Consider the following 13,796-nt stretch of genomic DNA (forward strand, 5'->3'; position numbering starts at 1 on the left):
CCGCCGTTAAGACTGATTCATTACTCTTTAATTCCAGTTTAGAGGATTTTTTTTTCGTTGAAAAGCGAATATTCTGTAAAACTTATCTGTGTTGTAAATGTACAATTCCCGTCACTTGCTCAGGTATGGCTCCATTTCGAATAAAGAACGGTCGGATTGCATTATGCGACGCTCAAAATTTTGTCCGCATGGTCGGCAATGAAACAGAAATCACATCCGGTATGGAATGTGCGTATTTCCATGGGAAAGTTTTCGGATAGCATTTGCGCGCACTGTCTAACTGCGGTCTTAAATAGCTGCAGCCAGATACTTTATACATAGGTCATAGGCCACTTCCTTCACCAGATTCTGTGAAGCTCATCAGCGTATCCCAGCGTCCTGTTTGCAGGGCACTGATCGAAATGACGTCACAATTTCTAAAGTCGACTCCAAGTAAAATTGGCTGGTGCGCGGGGTCGTATTTGCAAGCTCAGATTAAGACGTTCTTAGTGTGGCTCTGCACACGCGAATGTGTACGATCCTTAAACTGCTGCAGCCAGGAATTTCAAGTTTGTTTCTGCTTCATGTGGTATGAAATTTGGACTGAGTGAAATACAGACTCCTTGGCTGTATTGCGCATGCCTAAGTGAAGATAATTGGGACAGTAACAGGCCGTGTGTGATATTCCATATAAGGTCAAAGCATCCTCCATGGTCAAAGAGAGGAAATCTCACAGGAGTCATAATGACACCGGTCAGCCGGTCGTCTTAACTTCCAAGGGGGGGGGGGGGGGAGACCACCATCCACTATTGGATCGGAGGCGCTGTCCAAAGCAGACGACGATGACATTATCCGACAATGTATGTGGCGCTCTTCGTTGCGACGTAATTGACGATTTTGTGACCAACAGGACGATTTTCGCTCGTACCCCCCGCCCTGCAAACAGGACGCTGGGATATACTCTGATGAATTCGCGCTCTGCTTGGTTGGATTTTGCGTGACCTGTACACCTGCGCGTAATCACGGTCATGACTCTGCAAGGTTTGAAACCGCCGTTAAGACTGATTCATTACTCTTTAATTCCAGTTTAGAGGATTTTTTTTCCGTTGAAAAGCGAATATTCTGTAAAACTTATCTGTGTTGTAAATGTACAATTCCCGTCACTTGCTCAGGTATGGCTCCATTTCGAATAAAGAACGGTCGGATTGCATTATGCGACGCTCAAAATTTTGTCCGCATGGTCGGCAATGAAACAGAAATCACATCCGGTATAGAATGTGCGTATTTCCATGGGAAAGTTTTCGGATAGCATTTGCGCGCACTGTCTAACTGCGGTCTTAAATAGCTGCAGCCAGATGCTTTATACATAGGTCATAGGCCACTTCCTTCACCAGATTCTGTGAAGCTCATCAGCGTATCCCAGCGTCCTGTTTGCAGGGCGGGGGGTACGAGCGAACAGGACGATTTTGCCGACACAAAGCCTGGGGGCACCAGGCTTTGTGTCGACAACACTGAGTACATGCCGGGCACAATAGGAGGGCGCTATTTGGTCACTTAGGTAAATACCATAGGTCTTTGGTAAATACAAAGAGTTTACCGGAATCAAACAGCGCCCTCCTATCGTGTCCGCATATCTCAAATAGGTATTATAATGTACAGTGTTTCTAAAATAGGCCTACGGCAGAGAAGGGCAAAACTCAATATAAAATTTACATCTCCCGACGCAGAATTCCATCCTTCAAGATTTAATAGTTTACGTGTAGTTTGGTTTCGATACACGCTGCTATAATGAGAATTGAACCACTGAACCAAGCGACCCTGCAAGCGATAGGGATGCATCCCTGTGTTAAAATTCTCATAGACACCAGTGCCAAATGCCCATACTTCAAAATTGCTCAGAACTCTCACAGGTATTTAGGATGAACAGAAAACAATGATGATTAACATGTCATATTTCATTTTCTTTTCAATTTTTGGTGGGCGAACCATTGACTTTTCGAGAAATTCTCACCCAAAGAAGACGACCTGTATTTTACCAAAGCGGAAGTAGCCATCTTGAAAAACGATCCCTCCACAACATGGCAAAATAGCGCATCCGTCTTTCGAGCCCAATAGCATCCAAAATGATCAGAATTGGAAGCCCCATCAGGTCCGGACCCGAGGTTCATTGCCATATCTCTTCGATTTCCCAATTGTATGGCTCTCAGAACTCTCTAAATATAGCATATTTTGAGGGTATAACTTTTATTCATGAGCTCGGCGGATGGATTCAGGCCATAGAGCGGTTCTTTATTTAGCTCTATGGTTTAGGCCTATTTAAAGGTGAAGGTGCACCCCTATTGGCCAAGTGGTTAGATGTCCGCGCACTAGTATATAAGCAGGAGGTCGTGAGTTCGAGTCCCATCCTAGAAAGCTTGTCACTTTTTTTCTCGCAAGCCCTCGGACATCACCGACTATTTACAGTGTTTATAAAATACGTTGGTGCAAGGGCAAAACATAGTAATATGCATCTCCCCAATGCAAATTGCATCCTGTAAAATCATCAATCGTACCTACAGCCGACGTCGTCGACAAACATGACACTGTCGATTACAGCAGCAAATCACAAACTGCTGCTGCGAAAGTCACTCATGGTTGTCGACGACGTCGTGCCCGACACCTTAACTGTGGACGCTTGTGTCGACTACTCTTGATAAAAAAAAAATTGTGAAGGAAATTGAAAAACGATGCATTTTGGGCAGTCCTGATCCTCCGTAGATGACTACTTAACACAACATGACAACGCTTTCCATGTGCCGCACGCATAGCGCGCCTCTGTGATGAGCGGGGAAATCTGCCTATTGGAGCTCAGAGAAACTAGCCGTCACCACATGGCTACGTATGGTGGGTACGACCGACTAACACAATGCATTAATATTTGATAAATAAATAAAACTCAGACCGCAAAATGATGGCAAATACCCCAAGGACCAGATGGCCCTGCATAGGCCCACTATTCGTCAGCTGGAATGTTCGGCTGATTTACACAAATACACAACGGTAACCTTGCAATGTGGTGGGCCCAGTTGTCAAGATAGATAGAGAAAAGCCATGTCCATGTTCTGGTAACCAAACCCCCTCGGAGTCTGAGTGAAGCGCCCACAGTAAGAAAGGGTATTAAAACCAACCTTGCAATGACAGATCGTCAACACTAAGTCGTCTGCGGTGAAATACTTGGGTATTTATCATTTAGGATATATAATAGGAACCTTTCAACGTGCTTTCTAGAACTTAGAAGGGCGTCTCCGCACCAACAGTTTTGCCTTGGTAAAAAATGAGTTAACACTCATGGGAAATCTCCAGAAATTTTGGAGACGGAACGAAAATGTTACTATTACTTCAAAACAAAGACAGAGCATTTATCATCATAAACTTGAAGAAAGAGGACTTATCTAACTCACTTCATTCGACCAGGGAAATGTCAAATGAATGAACAGAAAATATTCCGATGTTTCTTGTGCATTCCGCACCAAATTGACTGTTTTCGTGTGGGAAAACACTCAACGTCGGTCGATCGTCAATGCACCATATGGCTTTTCTTTTTCTTTTCTTTTCTATCCTAAGTTTTTGACACGCAAACAAAATTTTCCCATGCTGTTTTGTAAAGAACCATTTACCGAGCGTTTGCACTCAACAACATGCAAATAACTGACGTACCCGCCAAACTTTGCTCTGCCGTTTTCATGTCAATAATCCTCATTCAATTCAGTTTTTTGTCCCTTTACAGCAGCGTATAGCTCAAATTTACACGGTATAGCATGTAAGAGATCTGCCGGACAATAATGTTTGTTTTGTGTTTTTTCCCCTCCTTTGATGGAGTAGAAATTAAGCAAACACGCGGAGCATGCGGACCTGAATGAAACTGAAAATGCCCGTGAATAATTCGGACCACACGTGATCGGATGATAATGATGATCTTCGCTATTCATCTCCGGAACCGGCCCCGCTCCGGTCCCCCGCAGGCTAGAAATTGTCAAAACATTATATTTATTTACCCAAATCGAGTCGGCGACGCCAGTGATCATGCAAATATAACTCTTGATAAAAACCGGGGGAAAACATAATTTAGCTGTTGATGGTCTGGTGCGCGAGCTGTTTCAGTACAAGTTGTTCAAGCGCACTGGCCCGATGTAGCTATTACACTGCGCGGAGCCGCTATCTGCTGTACACTCACGTATTGAGAGGGTCCGATGCGCGGCAGGGTGAAACTAAAAGCTCGTACTGACTGTCACAGTGGATGAGCAGTTCTACACTGTATCTGCACGCTATAGACCTACTGTCAAGTACTGCCAGATTTGCACGGTGCCTAACCGAGGTGATGTGATGCGTATAGGGATGGCAGCAAGTCTTCTAGATGTCCTGGATTCCAGGACAGTCCTCATCTGTCTAGTGGTCTTCCTCTTAGTATCGTGGATCGTGCGCCGTCGGCGTTCTTCCGTTAGCGGCACCCTACCCCCAGGCCCCTGGGGTTGGCCTCTCATCGGGAACCTGCCGTCCCTGGCTTTTGCGTCCAACGCGGAGGAGCCCTATGAAGTCTTCATGCGGATGGCCAAGCAGTACGGGCCGGTCTTCAGTCTGAATATCTTAGGCCAGAGGATGGTGGTAGTGCACGGCTATAAGGCGATACGAGAGGCCTTCAACAATCCTATCTTGAGTGATCGACCAGAATTGCACATTTTACGAAACCTGTTTAACGGCGCAGAAGGTAGGTAACATAATCACTCTCACATTTTTCGGCCAGCTATTGTTTCAAACAAAAATTAACATTCGCTTTTAAACCCCAGCCCTCCCCCCAAAAAAAACCACTCCGAATTTCTTCTGTCTTTTAAAGCATTCTTAAGAATATAGCACACTTTTCCCATTTGAGAAATTCAAAGGGAGAAATGGAGTGTACACAATGTGTTATTATTTCCCTCAGTTTTTGTTACACACCCTGAAAAAGCTTTGTACGCGTGCCGCACACGCACAAAGCGGACGATAACAAAAACCCCGACCGAACACAGAGGACCTATTTTTATAGTAGGTGCCAGAACAACTATAACCTGTGTGTGGGTTTTGAAAATGATTTTATTGTGCAATAATTTTACCCTGAAAAGGGGCTTTATCCGATTAGAAAAACCTGCGCAGGACAGGTGGCGTGTGTAACAGGTGGCGCTGCGGCTGTCCTGTCGGAGTGTGCCTCGTGCTTCAGGGGCCGGGGAGAGAGAGAGAAAAAAAGAAACAGCCGGAAAAATGCGGCATTGTTTGGTCGTCCTTAGCGCTTTGTGCTTGGTTCTCGCTACAAAAACTACTATGGCAGCTAGTGATTGTGTGCCATGAACAGGCGGCATGCCGAGTTATTGTAAACCGACTGGGATATATCCCAAATGATTTATTTTTCCCCCATATGCGATACATTGTATACAAAAAAAGTAAAAAGTTCACTGGGTGACCCGTAAGGTCAGGTGGAACAAACTACTGTGTACTATTTACAAGGTTAATGGTACACACGTGTTGGAAAGCGGAGAAGTCCGGGGCGATGCGAGATCGTTACACTAGGGGATCGCCAGGTCTCGCCGTATGATAAGAGTCTCGCTGAAATATTATATTTACCATAAACAAGTGTAAACACTCGCACATTGCATGCTTACATTGGTTATCTTGGGCATGTACTTAATTTTCGTTCCTTTGTTTTTTATAGTGATGAGTATAGCCTTGAAGTTGTCACTATACCATTTCTCGTCATGATGCGCATAATTATATAGCCTCTGGGTCCATGATGCTAACTCGTGTCTGGCATGACATTTTTGTGGTTGTGGTTTTTTTATTTTCAATTTTCCAAATCCAAACCAGTGTCAAGATACTTTTGACAACCCGTGCATTCGTTTCAACCTTTGTCAAAGAGATATGGGCTATGACGCACCCATTGTGCTATCTTATCACGCACTCAAATACCACTCAGCTGAAGTGCGTTTAAAAGTCTCCTTTTTGGGAGATTTGTTCAGATTGCAGCTTAAATAATCGATTTACCAACTGGGGCTGCATTGTATTTATCGCTGCATAGACTGATTTGCCTTTGGAATTTATTGCATTGAAAATCGAACGTGAACCGTGAAAGTTCGGTGAGTGTACTTTACACGGTCTCCATATAGCTATAGGCAAACTGAGTAAACTGGGTATCGTGTGCAATTTGAGGTAGGCCTGCGCATTACAAACGCTGTAGTGCAATCGGTATTCTGACACATTTTGATCGAACGGTAAAGGAAAACTCAATGGCAAAAGTAATACTGTAATTGCAGCTGCAGCTGATCAAATATTACTGGTATCCTTCAATCAACGCGTAGTGTTGAAACAAGTGACCATGCCGGTGTTATACGTACATGACGTCTGGAAAAGCGTTTAGGTTCTATTTTTCTAATAAACGAATCGGTCACCCTTGTAATGACAGGCTGTCCACCTTGGTACACATCTTTGTCTTCATTAATTAGGGGCACTGGGGACGTTACCAAGCTGGATGGCAAAATGACAGAGAAATTCGAAACGCAAAGTTACTGCGAAATTATGGCGGGCTGTCATTCTACGGGGCTCACTTTTACAGCTACGGCCCGTACACTTGTATTAAAGGAGCGATTCGTTCACAATAATTCTTGAAAATGAGAACACCTTCTTTTTGGGGGGGGGGGTCAAGAATGCATAACTTGGCAACACGATTGTGGCCGCCAGGGGCGCCAGGATTCCAGATGAGTGATAAAACAAACTGAAGTGAAGTTTCAAAGTAAATTTCTCACAAAAATGAAGTGACCTAGAAAATGTGAAAACATCCCAGTTCTATTTAAGTTTAAATGCACTAAGAATAGACATTTAAAGTAGCGGCCATCGTAGGTGTTCTTTGTTATATGGTTGACCAGTAAATAAACTGCCATAGACCTCAGTGAAAATTACGCCTACTTTCAACAAAAAAAAACTTATGAAAAATACTCACAACTCTCTAAGGTATGCGAGACACACATAAAATTAAAGTTGTTTTCATCATCTTTCATTTTCTGTTTTTGGGGGTTAAATGATGACTTTTGGGAGACAATTTCATCCAAAGAGGAACACCCCTAAAAGTAGTCTTGAAGCCCATCGCCATCTTTAAAAATGATACCAGCACTCGTGATTGCAAACAAGAGCAATTTTGGGGCCCAATTTCATCTGAATTTTACGGAAGTACGAGCTCGCACAGTCCTCTTCACGGCTTCCATCCTCCTTTTTTTTTCCAAACCGTCAAGCTCATGGCCCCACGAAATGCTCTAATAATACCGGGGATTTGAAATCGTGATTTGGCCGGTGTAGGCAATTTCGGGCCTATGGCCTGCACCCACACAATTCAGTAACAATGAATGTAGCTGAATGATCTATATGTGCCTACCCCATCGGTACTAAATGCTTGTCCTCTGAAATGGCCGCTAAACGCATATCAAGGTATAACCATCGAAGTTGAAATGACTTGTCTGTAAAATACCATGTGACGTCCATTTATAGTTTACAAAATATGGTTCGTGATATACATAAATGCAGGACTTAGGAATCACAATCACAATGGAAAACTTCGTATGCACGCGAGATAGGAAGCAGTTGCTTCATCCCTCTGAGTATAACAGAGGTCGTTGTCACTGTTTCCTTCACCTCACCAGAATTATTCATTAGAATGAGTATAGAAATGACCTCGTTTGTCTTAAGGGCCCCTATTTCCAGCTAGCTAGCCGATATGATACGATAATGCAGCAGATCTAGAATGCAAATCATAGCTCCAGGCGCGATTGTATATAGAACCATACCAGATACGTGATGGTCATTCACGATTTCTTTGCCGATGCTGGCATTGTTCTTAATGAGAACTGAAGGAAGTCACGTGCTCCCCAAGGCGATTTCACTTAAGATTCATTTCATTAGCATCACAAGCAGTGTTGTCTCAGTCCCATAGGATGGCGAAGAAAAGTGGGCATTAAAGTCCACACGGATCTAAAACTGTGGTAATAAAACTGTGGGAAATCGGCTCAACATAATTATTACGAAGTGCCGAATTTGGATCCAGATTTGGCCCTATGGTCCAGACCCGAATTCAGAAAGGCTATACTACACTTTGATCTTATACAATTGCATCTGGACTCCCACGGACCCAAGTTCATCTGACGTCACATTGAGGGCAGATCTTTGTTCCTTTGTGATAATCATGATTAGACATTTTGTCAGTGTCACTTGATTTAAATAACAAAAACTGCTCCCTCTCTCTGAGGGCGCGCCTTGCAATGGGTGTCTGTAGTTTGGAGTCCGTGTATGGGTCAAACCTCGACATGAATCAAATCTGAACATTTTGTTTCAGATATTGATTTGATTCATGCTAATTTTTTTTTGCCCTTAATACCTGGGATTTGGACAAGAACTGGTTATCGAATTCACCTCCTAATTCCCAAAGGCTGGCGCGCATCGTAGGCCTCTACTGGGATGTAAAGCAAATCTATATATCATCCACGATATTGCTGTGTTATTCTCGCCAAACTGTCTTGCCAAGATGAAAACCTTCGTTCCAGGTCAGAGAATCGTACACAATGTTGAAACCAGATGTGTTTACATCACGTCTATTTTGAGTTTGCGTCAGTTCCTATACATTATTTATAAGGACTTTGCTCATCGGTGATCTTAAAGAAAATGGGGAGTGGAGGTGTAAGACGGTGTCTCAAATGACAACTTGTTTGCGATCCATATGAGACAATGAAACGAATTTCCCACTGAAATATGTTTTGCGCAAATATACACATGCCTTTGATCTTGTTTTAGTAAAATTTGTTAAAGTTGGGCCTATTCACTAGTTTCTCACAATTTACATTTTGTCCAAGTTTAACACCCATTTAGAAACTTTGTGTAAAATAACTAATTTCAATTATGTTGGCGTTGGTTGCTCTCAATCAACGAAGAAACAATAAAACAGATAACTGACCATAGTGATAGCAAAGATAGAACTAGAAAGAGAGCGAACAATTCCCCGCCATATTGTCAGTACACCCTAAAGAAATACTCTCATAAATGGTGAAGAATCCTTTACAAAAAATCCTGGATCCAGACCTGGATCCGGATCACTTCCAAAATCTAATTGATTTGTACTTGTACCAAGGACCACCCCTAAAAGAATTTTCATGCAAATCCGTCCATAAGTTTTTGAGTTATCTTGTTAACAGACAAACTAACCAACCAACAAATAACCAAATCCGATGAAAACATAACCTCCTTGGTGGCCCAGAGGCAATAACTTGTCTGTGTTTCCAAGCATGAAGCAGGAGAATCACTGAAGCTTCTTCTTGCGGTAGCATTACTGGGGGTTGCTCCTAAACATACATTTGGAAACTCGCATTTATTTAGCCTTATTTAGTCTTACTAAGTACTGATACACTCTTAGAAATGGCTATACATGGACTGAAAGTTAGGTATCAGTATAATTAACCTGAATTCTAAGGATTCCATTATTATTGCACAATGCTCTTTAAGAATTATTATTCCGAATTGTGGATAGAAAATGGGTGCACGTAATGCCCCTATATTGATTTGGTATTCGAGTGTTTGTATCGTAGATACAGTAACACTTTCTCTTGTCGGTGATTATTGCTAGTCCGACAAGTTGATTGTTCTTTGTGTGGTTTTTTTTTGTCGCACACAGGCGTAGCTACAGCATCTGGGGATACGTGGAGAGAACAACGCAAACTCATCTTGAATGTCTTTAGGAACTTCGGTGTTGGACAGGCACGTTTTGAGGATCAGATAGCAACAGAGGCCGGCCATCTTGTGTCCGAGATGAAGGGCCTGCAGGGACAGGCCTTCAATCCTGTCCATCTCTTCGGTAACGCCGTGTCCAACGTGATATCCTCGGTGGTTCTTGGCAGGCGCTATGACTACGACGATCCGGCGTTTCAGCGTGTGCTGGCCTCTATGGACCGGAGCATGGAGCTGATCGGAGCCGGGGCGGCTATGCAGCTCCTCCCCTTCGTCAACAGGCTGGGCTTCCTACCCAACATCAAGGAAATGACCGCCACTATGAAGTTTGTCATGGACTTCGTCATGGACATCGTGAAGAAACACCAGAGCGACTGCTACTCGGAGGAGCCCCGGGATCTGATGGACGTCTACCTCAGGGAGATGAGGAGCAAAGAAGAGCGAAACATTCCGACTCATCTCAGCGTCATGAACCTCGTCCTTGTCGTCTCGGATCTATTCGTGGCCGGCACTGAGACCACAGCCAACACTCTTCGATGGGGCCTGCTGTTCATGATGCTACACCCGGAGATTCAGAGCCGCGTCCAGCAAGAGCTCGATACCGTGGTCGGACGGGAGCGGCTGCCGCAACTTGCCGATAGACGCAACCTGCCGTACACCGAGGCCGTCATTCTAGAACTGGAGAGGAGGGGTAACGTCGTGCCCCTCGGCCTGCCACACAAGGCTGCTGCGGACACGACCCTGGCAGGGTATACGGTGCCAAAAGGAAGCCTGGTGGTGGCTAACCACTGGGCTCTCAACATCGACTCTGAGGTGTTCCCAGATCCATTGGTTTTCAACCCGGAGAGATTTCTTAACGACGACGGGGAGGTGACAAAACCCGAAGAGTTGATCCCCTTCAGTACGGGTAAGTTATGCCAGAAGTGTACATCTTAAGAAAAAGTTAATATCCCCCGAACCACGAGGATCTGCTGTTTCTTGGAGACTTGGACGTGAAGCTGAATTGTTCATTCTAGCGTCGGTGGCAGTTTCCCTATTGCAGAAACTGAAATGACATTATAAAAAGATCAGCAAAACAGGAAAAGAATGACTCGCGAGTCTACAATACCGCAGTTTTCTGTCATGTCCCTTCACCTGCAGTATATAGTTGCTTAACTATAATTATGACCACAAAGGGATGAAGTCTGTCTGGCGCGCCTTATTAGCTTACTTAATGAACCCTTTATGACCATATCCACGTAGCACTCCAGTATTCATCAGAACCTTATTCGAAAAACATAACGAGACACTTTTTGTTTTCCTTTGATAAAACACTAAGTCATAACTTTTACCACAAATAAAAATGGAAACAAAAATCGAATTTTATATCAGTGTGTCCAAAAGACAATTTCAGACTGAAATGATTTGAGTGTTGTCATTGTGTGGGTCTCGTTTTCAGGTCGTCGCATCTGCTTGGGAGAGCAACTGGCCAAGATGGAACTCTTCATTTTCTTCACCTACCTCCTTCACCAGTTTACCTTCAAGAAGCCCGAGGGCTCACCGCCTCTCAGCCTCAAGGGTTACCTGGGTATAACCCTAGCGCCAACGCCGTTCCAAGTCTGCGCTCTGCCGCGGTGATTTTCACCGAGTGTCCGCAGACGACACGGGGTAGAGAAACTGTACCAAGATCTGCCAACCTTTCAGGATTTTTTTTCGGGGGACCATTTGTATGCATATGGCGTGCGTTGATCTGCACGGTGTCATCTGCACCCGTGCATTGAATTTGTTATAGCATAAATTATTAACTGAACTAGAAATTGAAATGCAGCCGTACTCTCTAATTTCCAAAGAGTAAAGGGAGTATGAAAAGAGGGGTCAAATTTTGCTGAGTAAATGTGTTGGGTGAAAGTTGAGCACTTTCCAACCCAATTATGGGTTAAGTGGCAAAATGGCCATGCAGTATACCCTTCAAAAGGTATAACCGAACATGTTCAAATTGTAAGCAACGTAAGCGCAAGAAAGCACATTTTCCTCGCTACTATAGGTCAAGTGGACCTTGCGACATACAACAAAATCTATCCTATAAGCAGATACGCTCTCAAATGGGTAAATATTGCCCAGTGGTGCCTAGAGAACGTTCTCGAAAACGACAGTAACCGTCAAGATGGCGGATGGTGGAGTTACCAACGTGCTGCGAGAGTGGAATTCGAAAACCCTGATTCCTCGGTTTAAAGGTAATTATTTACTTTTCACAATGTAATGATTAATACAAGACGTCATTGTGAAAACGTGGGCAATATTCTGTATTTAAAGCATGTGTGACAAAATAGGGTCAGTGGTGATTGCAATGGCATGTTGTGAATAACGAACATGTTAACATGTATTGTAACATTCAAAGTGATCAAACCCCAGTTCTTTGGCCTGCCTGTCAGCAGAGCATCCAGGTTTGGGTCGGGGTAAGGGGGGAACGGGTAATACAATTATGGTGAAACGTCGACAGAGACCCACCCCGGCCTTCCCCTCGTCGGCTGGATACTTCAATGTTGCATGTATAAACTTGGGAGGATTTTTGCGACTAACGTTTTGCATGTATAGCAACATAAAAATCTCCTTTTATTTTCCGTTCACAGAAATGACATTGACACTGCAGCATTCCACTTGACCACTGGATGAGGGACCATAAAAAATTTGATTGCAAAGATTGGGCAAAAGGTTAAATTCATGAATCAATCCAAACTTATAAATAGCACATTTATCAGTTGCTGTTGTTGTGGAAGAATTCTCCATTTTATTCTATTTACAATGTTTTATAGAGTTCAAAGTTTCTCCCCTCTTGTAAAGATAGGCACATAATTGTAAGATAAGTCAAGTTCTAATTAACACAAGTATCCAAGTTGTGTTGCACACAAGGTTTCAGTCAATTACACTCAACAGCTGTTGTATGAAAACTCGCAGGTGTTAATTTGTTTTTGTTTGTATATAGAAATGTGCATGTTTTGTTGGAGGGGCATTGAATCTCTTTGTGGCCATTGTAAGTTTTAATTAGCACATGAAACCAAATAATATGTGTTAATTGAAGAAATAAAGTCTCACAGAGTTGAAACTAAGTTTTCTCCATTGTCAAGATAGAAAAAAATGTAGGTTCAAGTCAAGGTATGAGTTTCAAACATGCTCAAGGTTCGTGAAGTCAGTATAATTGATTTGGGGTAATTTCTTGAACAGTTTGCCATTTTATTGATGAGGATGTTAACACTCATTAACTCAGAGTTTGTACTTACATGGGAAAAATATTAAAAAGTATAAAACATAACGCTGGTAGGTTATTTGCATTAATTTATTTTTGATCGGATTTATTAGGGGTGGAGGTGGAGTTGGGGGGGGGGCGTAAAACCCAAATTACATTGAACAATGTACAACATAACACATAAATCCTTCGAATTTCAAATTATCAAACAGTAGCATTTCTGTAGTGTGTTTAATTCGAATCTGACTACTTAACCAAAATGTAAAATCTTTTTCTCGTTTTTAAGTGTGCAACATATGTTTTTTTTAGTGACATGGAAATATCAACACACTTAGTCCATTTCAACTGATTTTAATTTAATTAATGTTTACAAAATGAATGTAAAATTAAACGAAAAATTATTGACACAAATGCAACTCTTTTAATTTGATTGTTGTAAATGAAAATAAACGAATGAATGAAAAAATGTTACAAAAATATAACTGCTTTATGTTCATGTATTATGTATTCGAATATGCTGCGAAAATGAATATGTTTGGATTAAAATGACAACTTTTGGGGAAAAAGTGCGAAATTACTAATAATAATGTAGGACACAACAGTGTTGAGTATTAAACAGTGAATCATTTGCGGGGTCAATTGAAAGGGCAATCATTTGTTGGGTACAATTTTGACACAAAAAAGTGGGTAAATTTTTTGACTTCGTTGGGTAAACTTTTTACACAGAATTGACCACATTCAACACAACCCCTGTTGTGTAGCGTTTGACCCCGCAAACGACCACGTTGCCTTTTTATCGCCACAAAGAGTAAAATTCTACGCAACAGTT

General features: G+C 42.6%; 1 protein-coding gene and 1 long non-coding RNA gene across 2 annotated transcripts; both read left to right on the forward strand.

Annotated features, from left to right (window-relative positions):
* Window positions 1–3,835: 3,835 nt before the first annotated feature.
* On the forward strand, window positions 3,836–11,473 carry LOC119743226 (cytochrome P450 2J6-like). The gene is made up of 3 exons (XM_038219616.1): window positions 3,836–4,723; window positions 9,692–10,651; window positions 11,183–11,473. The coding sequence occupies exons 1-3, from the start codon at window positions 4,342–4,344 to the stop codon at window positions 11,359–11,361; spliced, it is 1,521 nt and encodes a 506-aa protein (XP_038075544.1). The 5' UTR covers window positions 3,836–4,341; the 3' UTR covers window positions 11,362–11,473.
* An 18-nt stretch (window positions 11,474–11,491) lies between these two features.
* On the forward strand, window positions 11,492–13,446 carry LOC119743227. Its single transcript, XR_005272995.1, has 2 exons — window positions 11,492–11,957; window positions 12,354–13,446. It is a non-coding gene; the product is annotated as an uncharacterized LOC119743227 (long non-coding RNA).
* Window positions 13,447–13,796: the final 350 nt, after the last annotated feature.

Source organism: Patiria miniata, unplaced genomic scaffold, assembly GCF_015706575.1.
Source record: "Patiria miniata isolate m_02_andy unplaced genomic scaffold, ASM1570657v1 HiC_scaffold_6, whole genome shotgun sequence".
Lineage (NCBI taxonomy): Eukaryota > Metazoa > Echinodermata > Asteroidea > Valvatida > Asterinidae > Patiria > Patiria miniata.

Coding starts and splice junctions, on each gene's coding strand:
- LOC119743226 (XM_038219616.1), top strand. CDS start 4,342: ATGCGTATAGGGATGGCAGCAAGTCTTCTAGATGTCCTGGATTCCAGG. Junction 4,724..9,691: donor CCTGTTTAACGGCGCAGAAG/GTAGGTAACATA, acceptor TGTCGCACACAG/GCGTAGCTACAGCATCTGGG. Junction 10,652..11,182: donor GTTGATCCCCTTCAGTACGG/GTAAGTTATGCC, acceptor TCTCGTTTTCAG/GTCGTCGCATCTGCTTGGGA.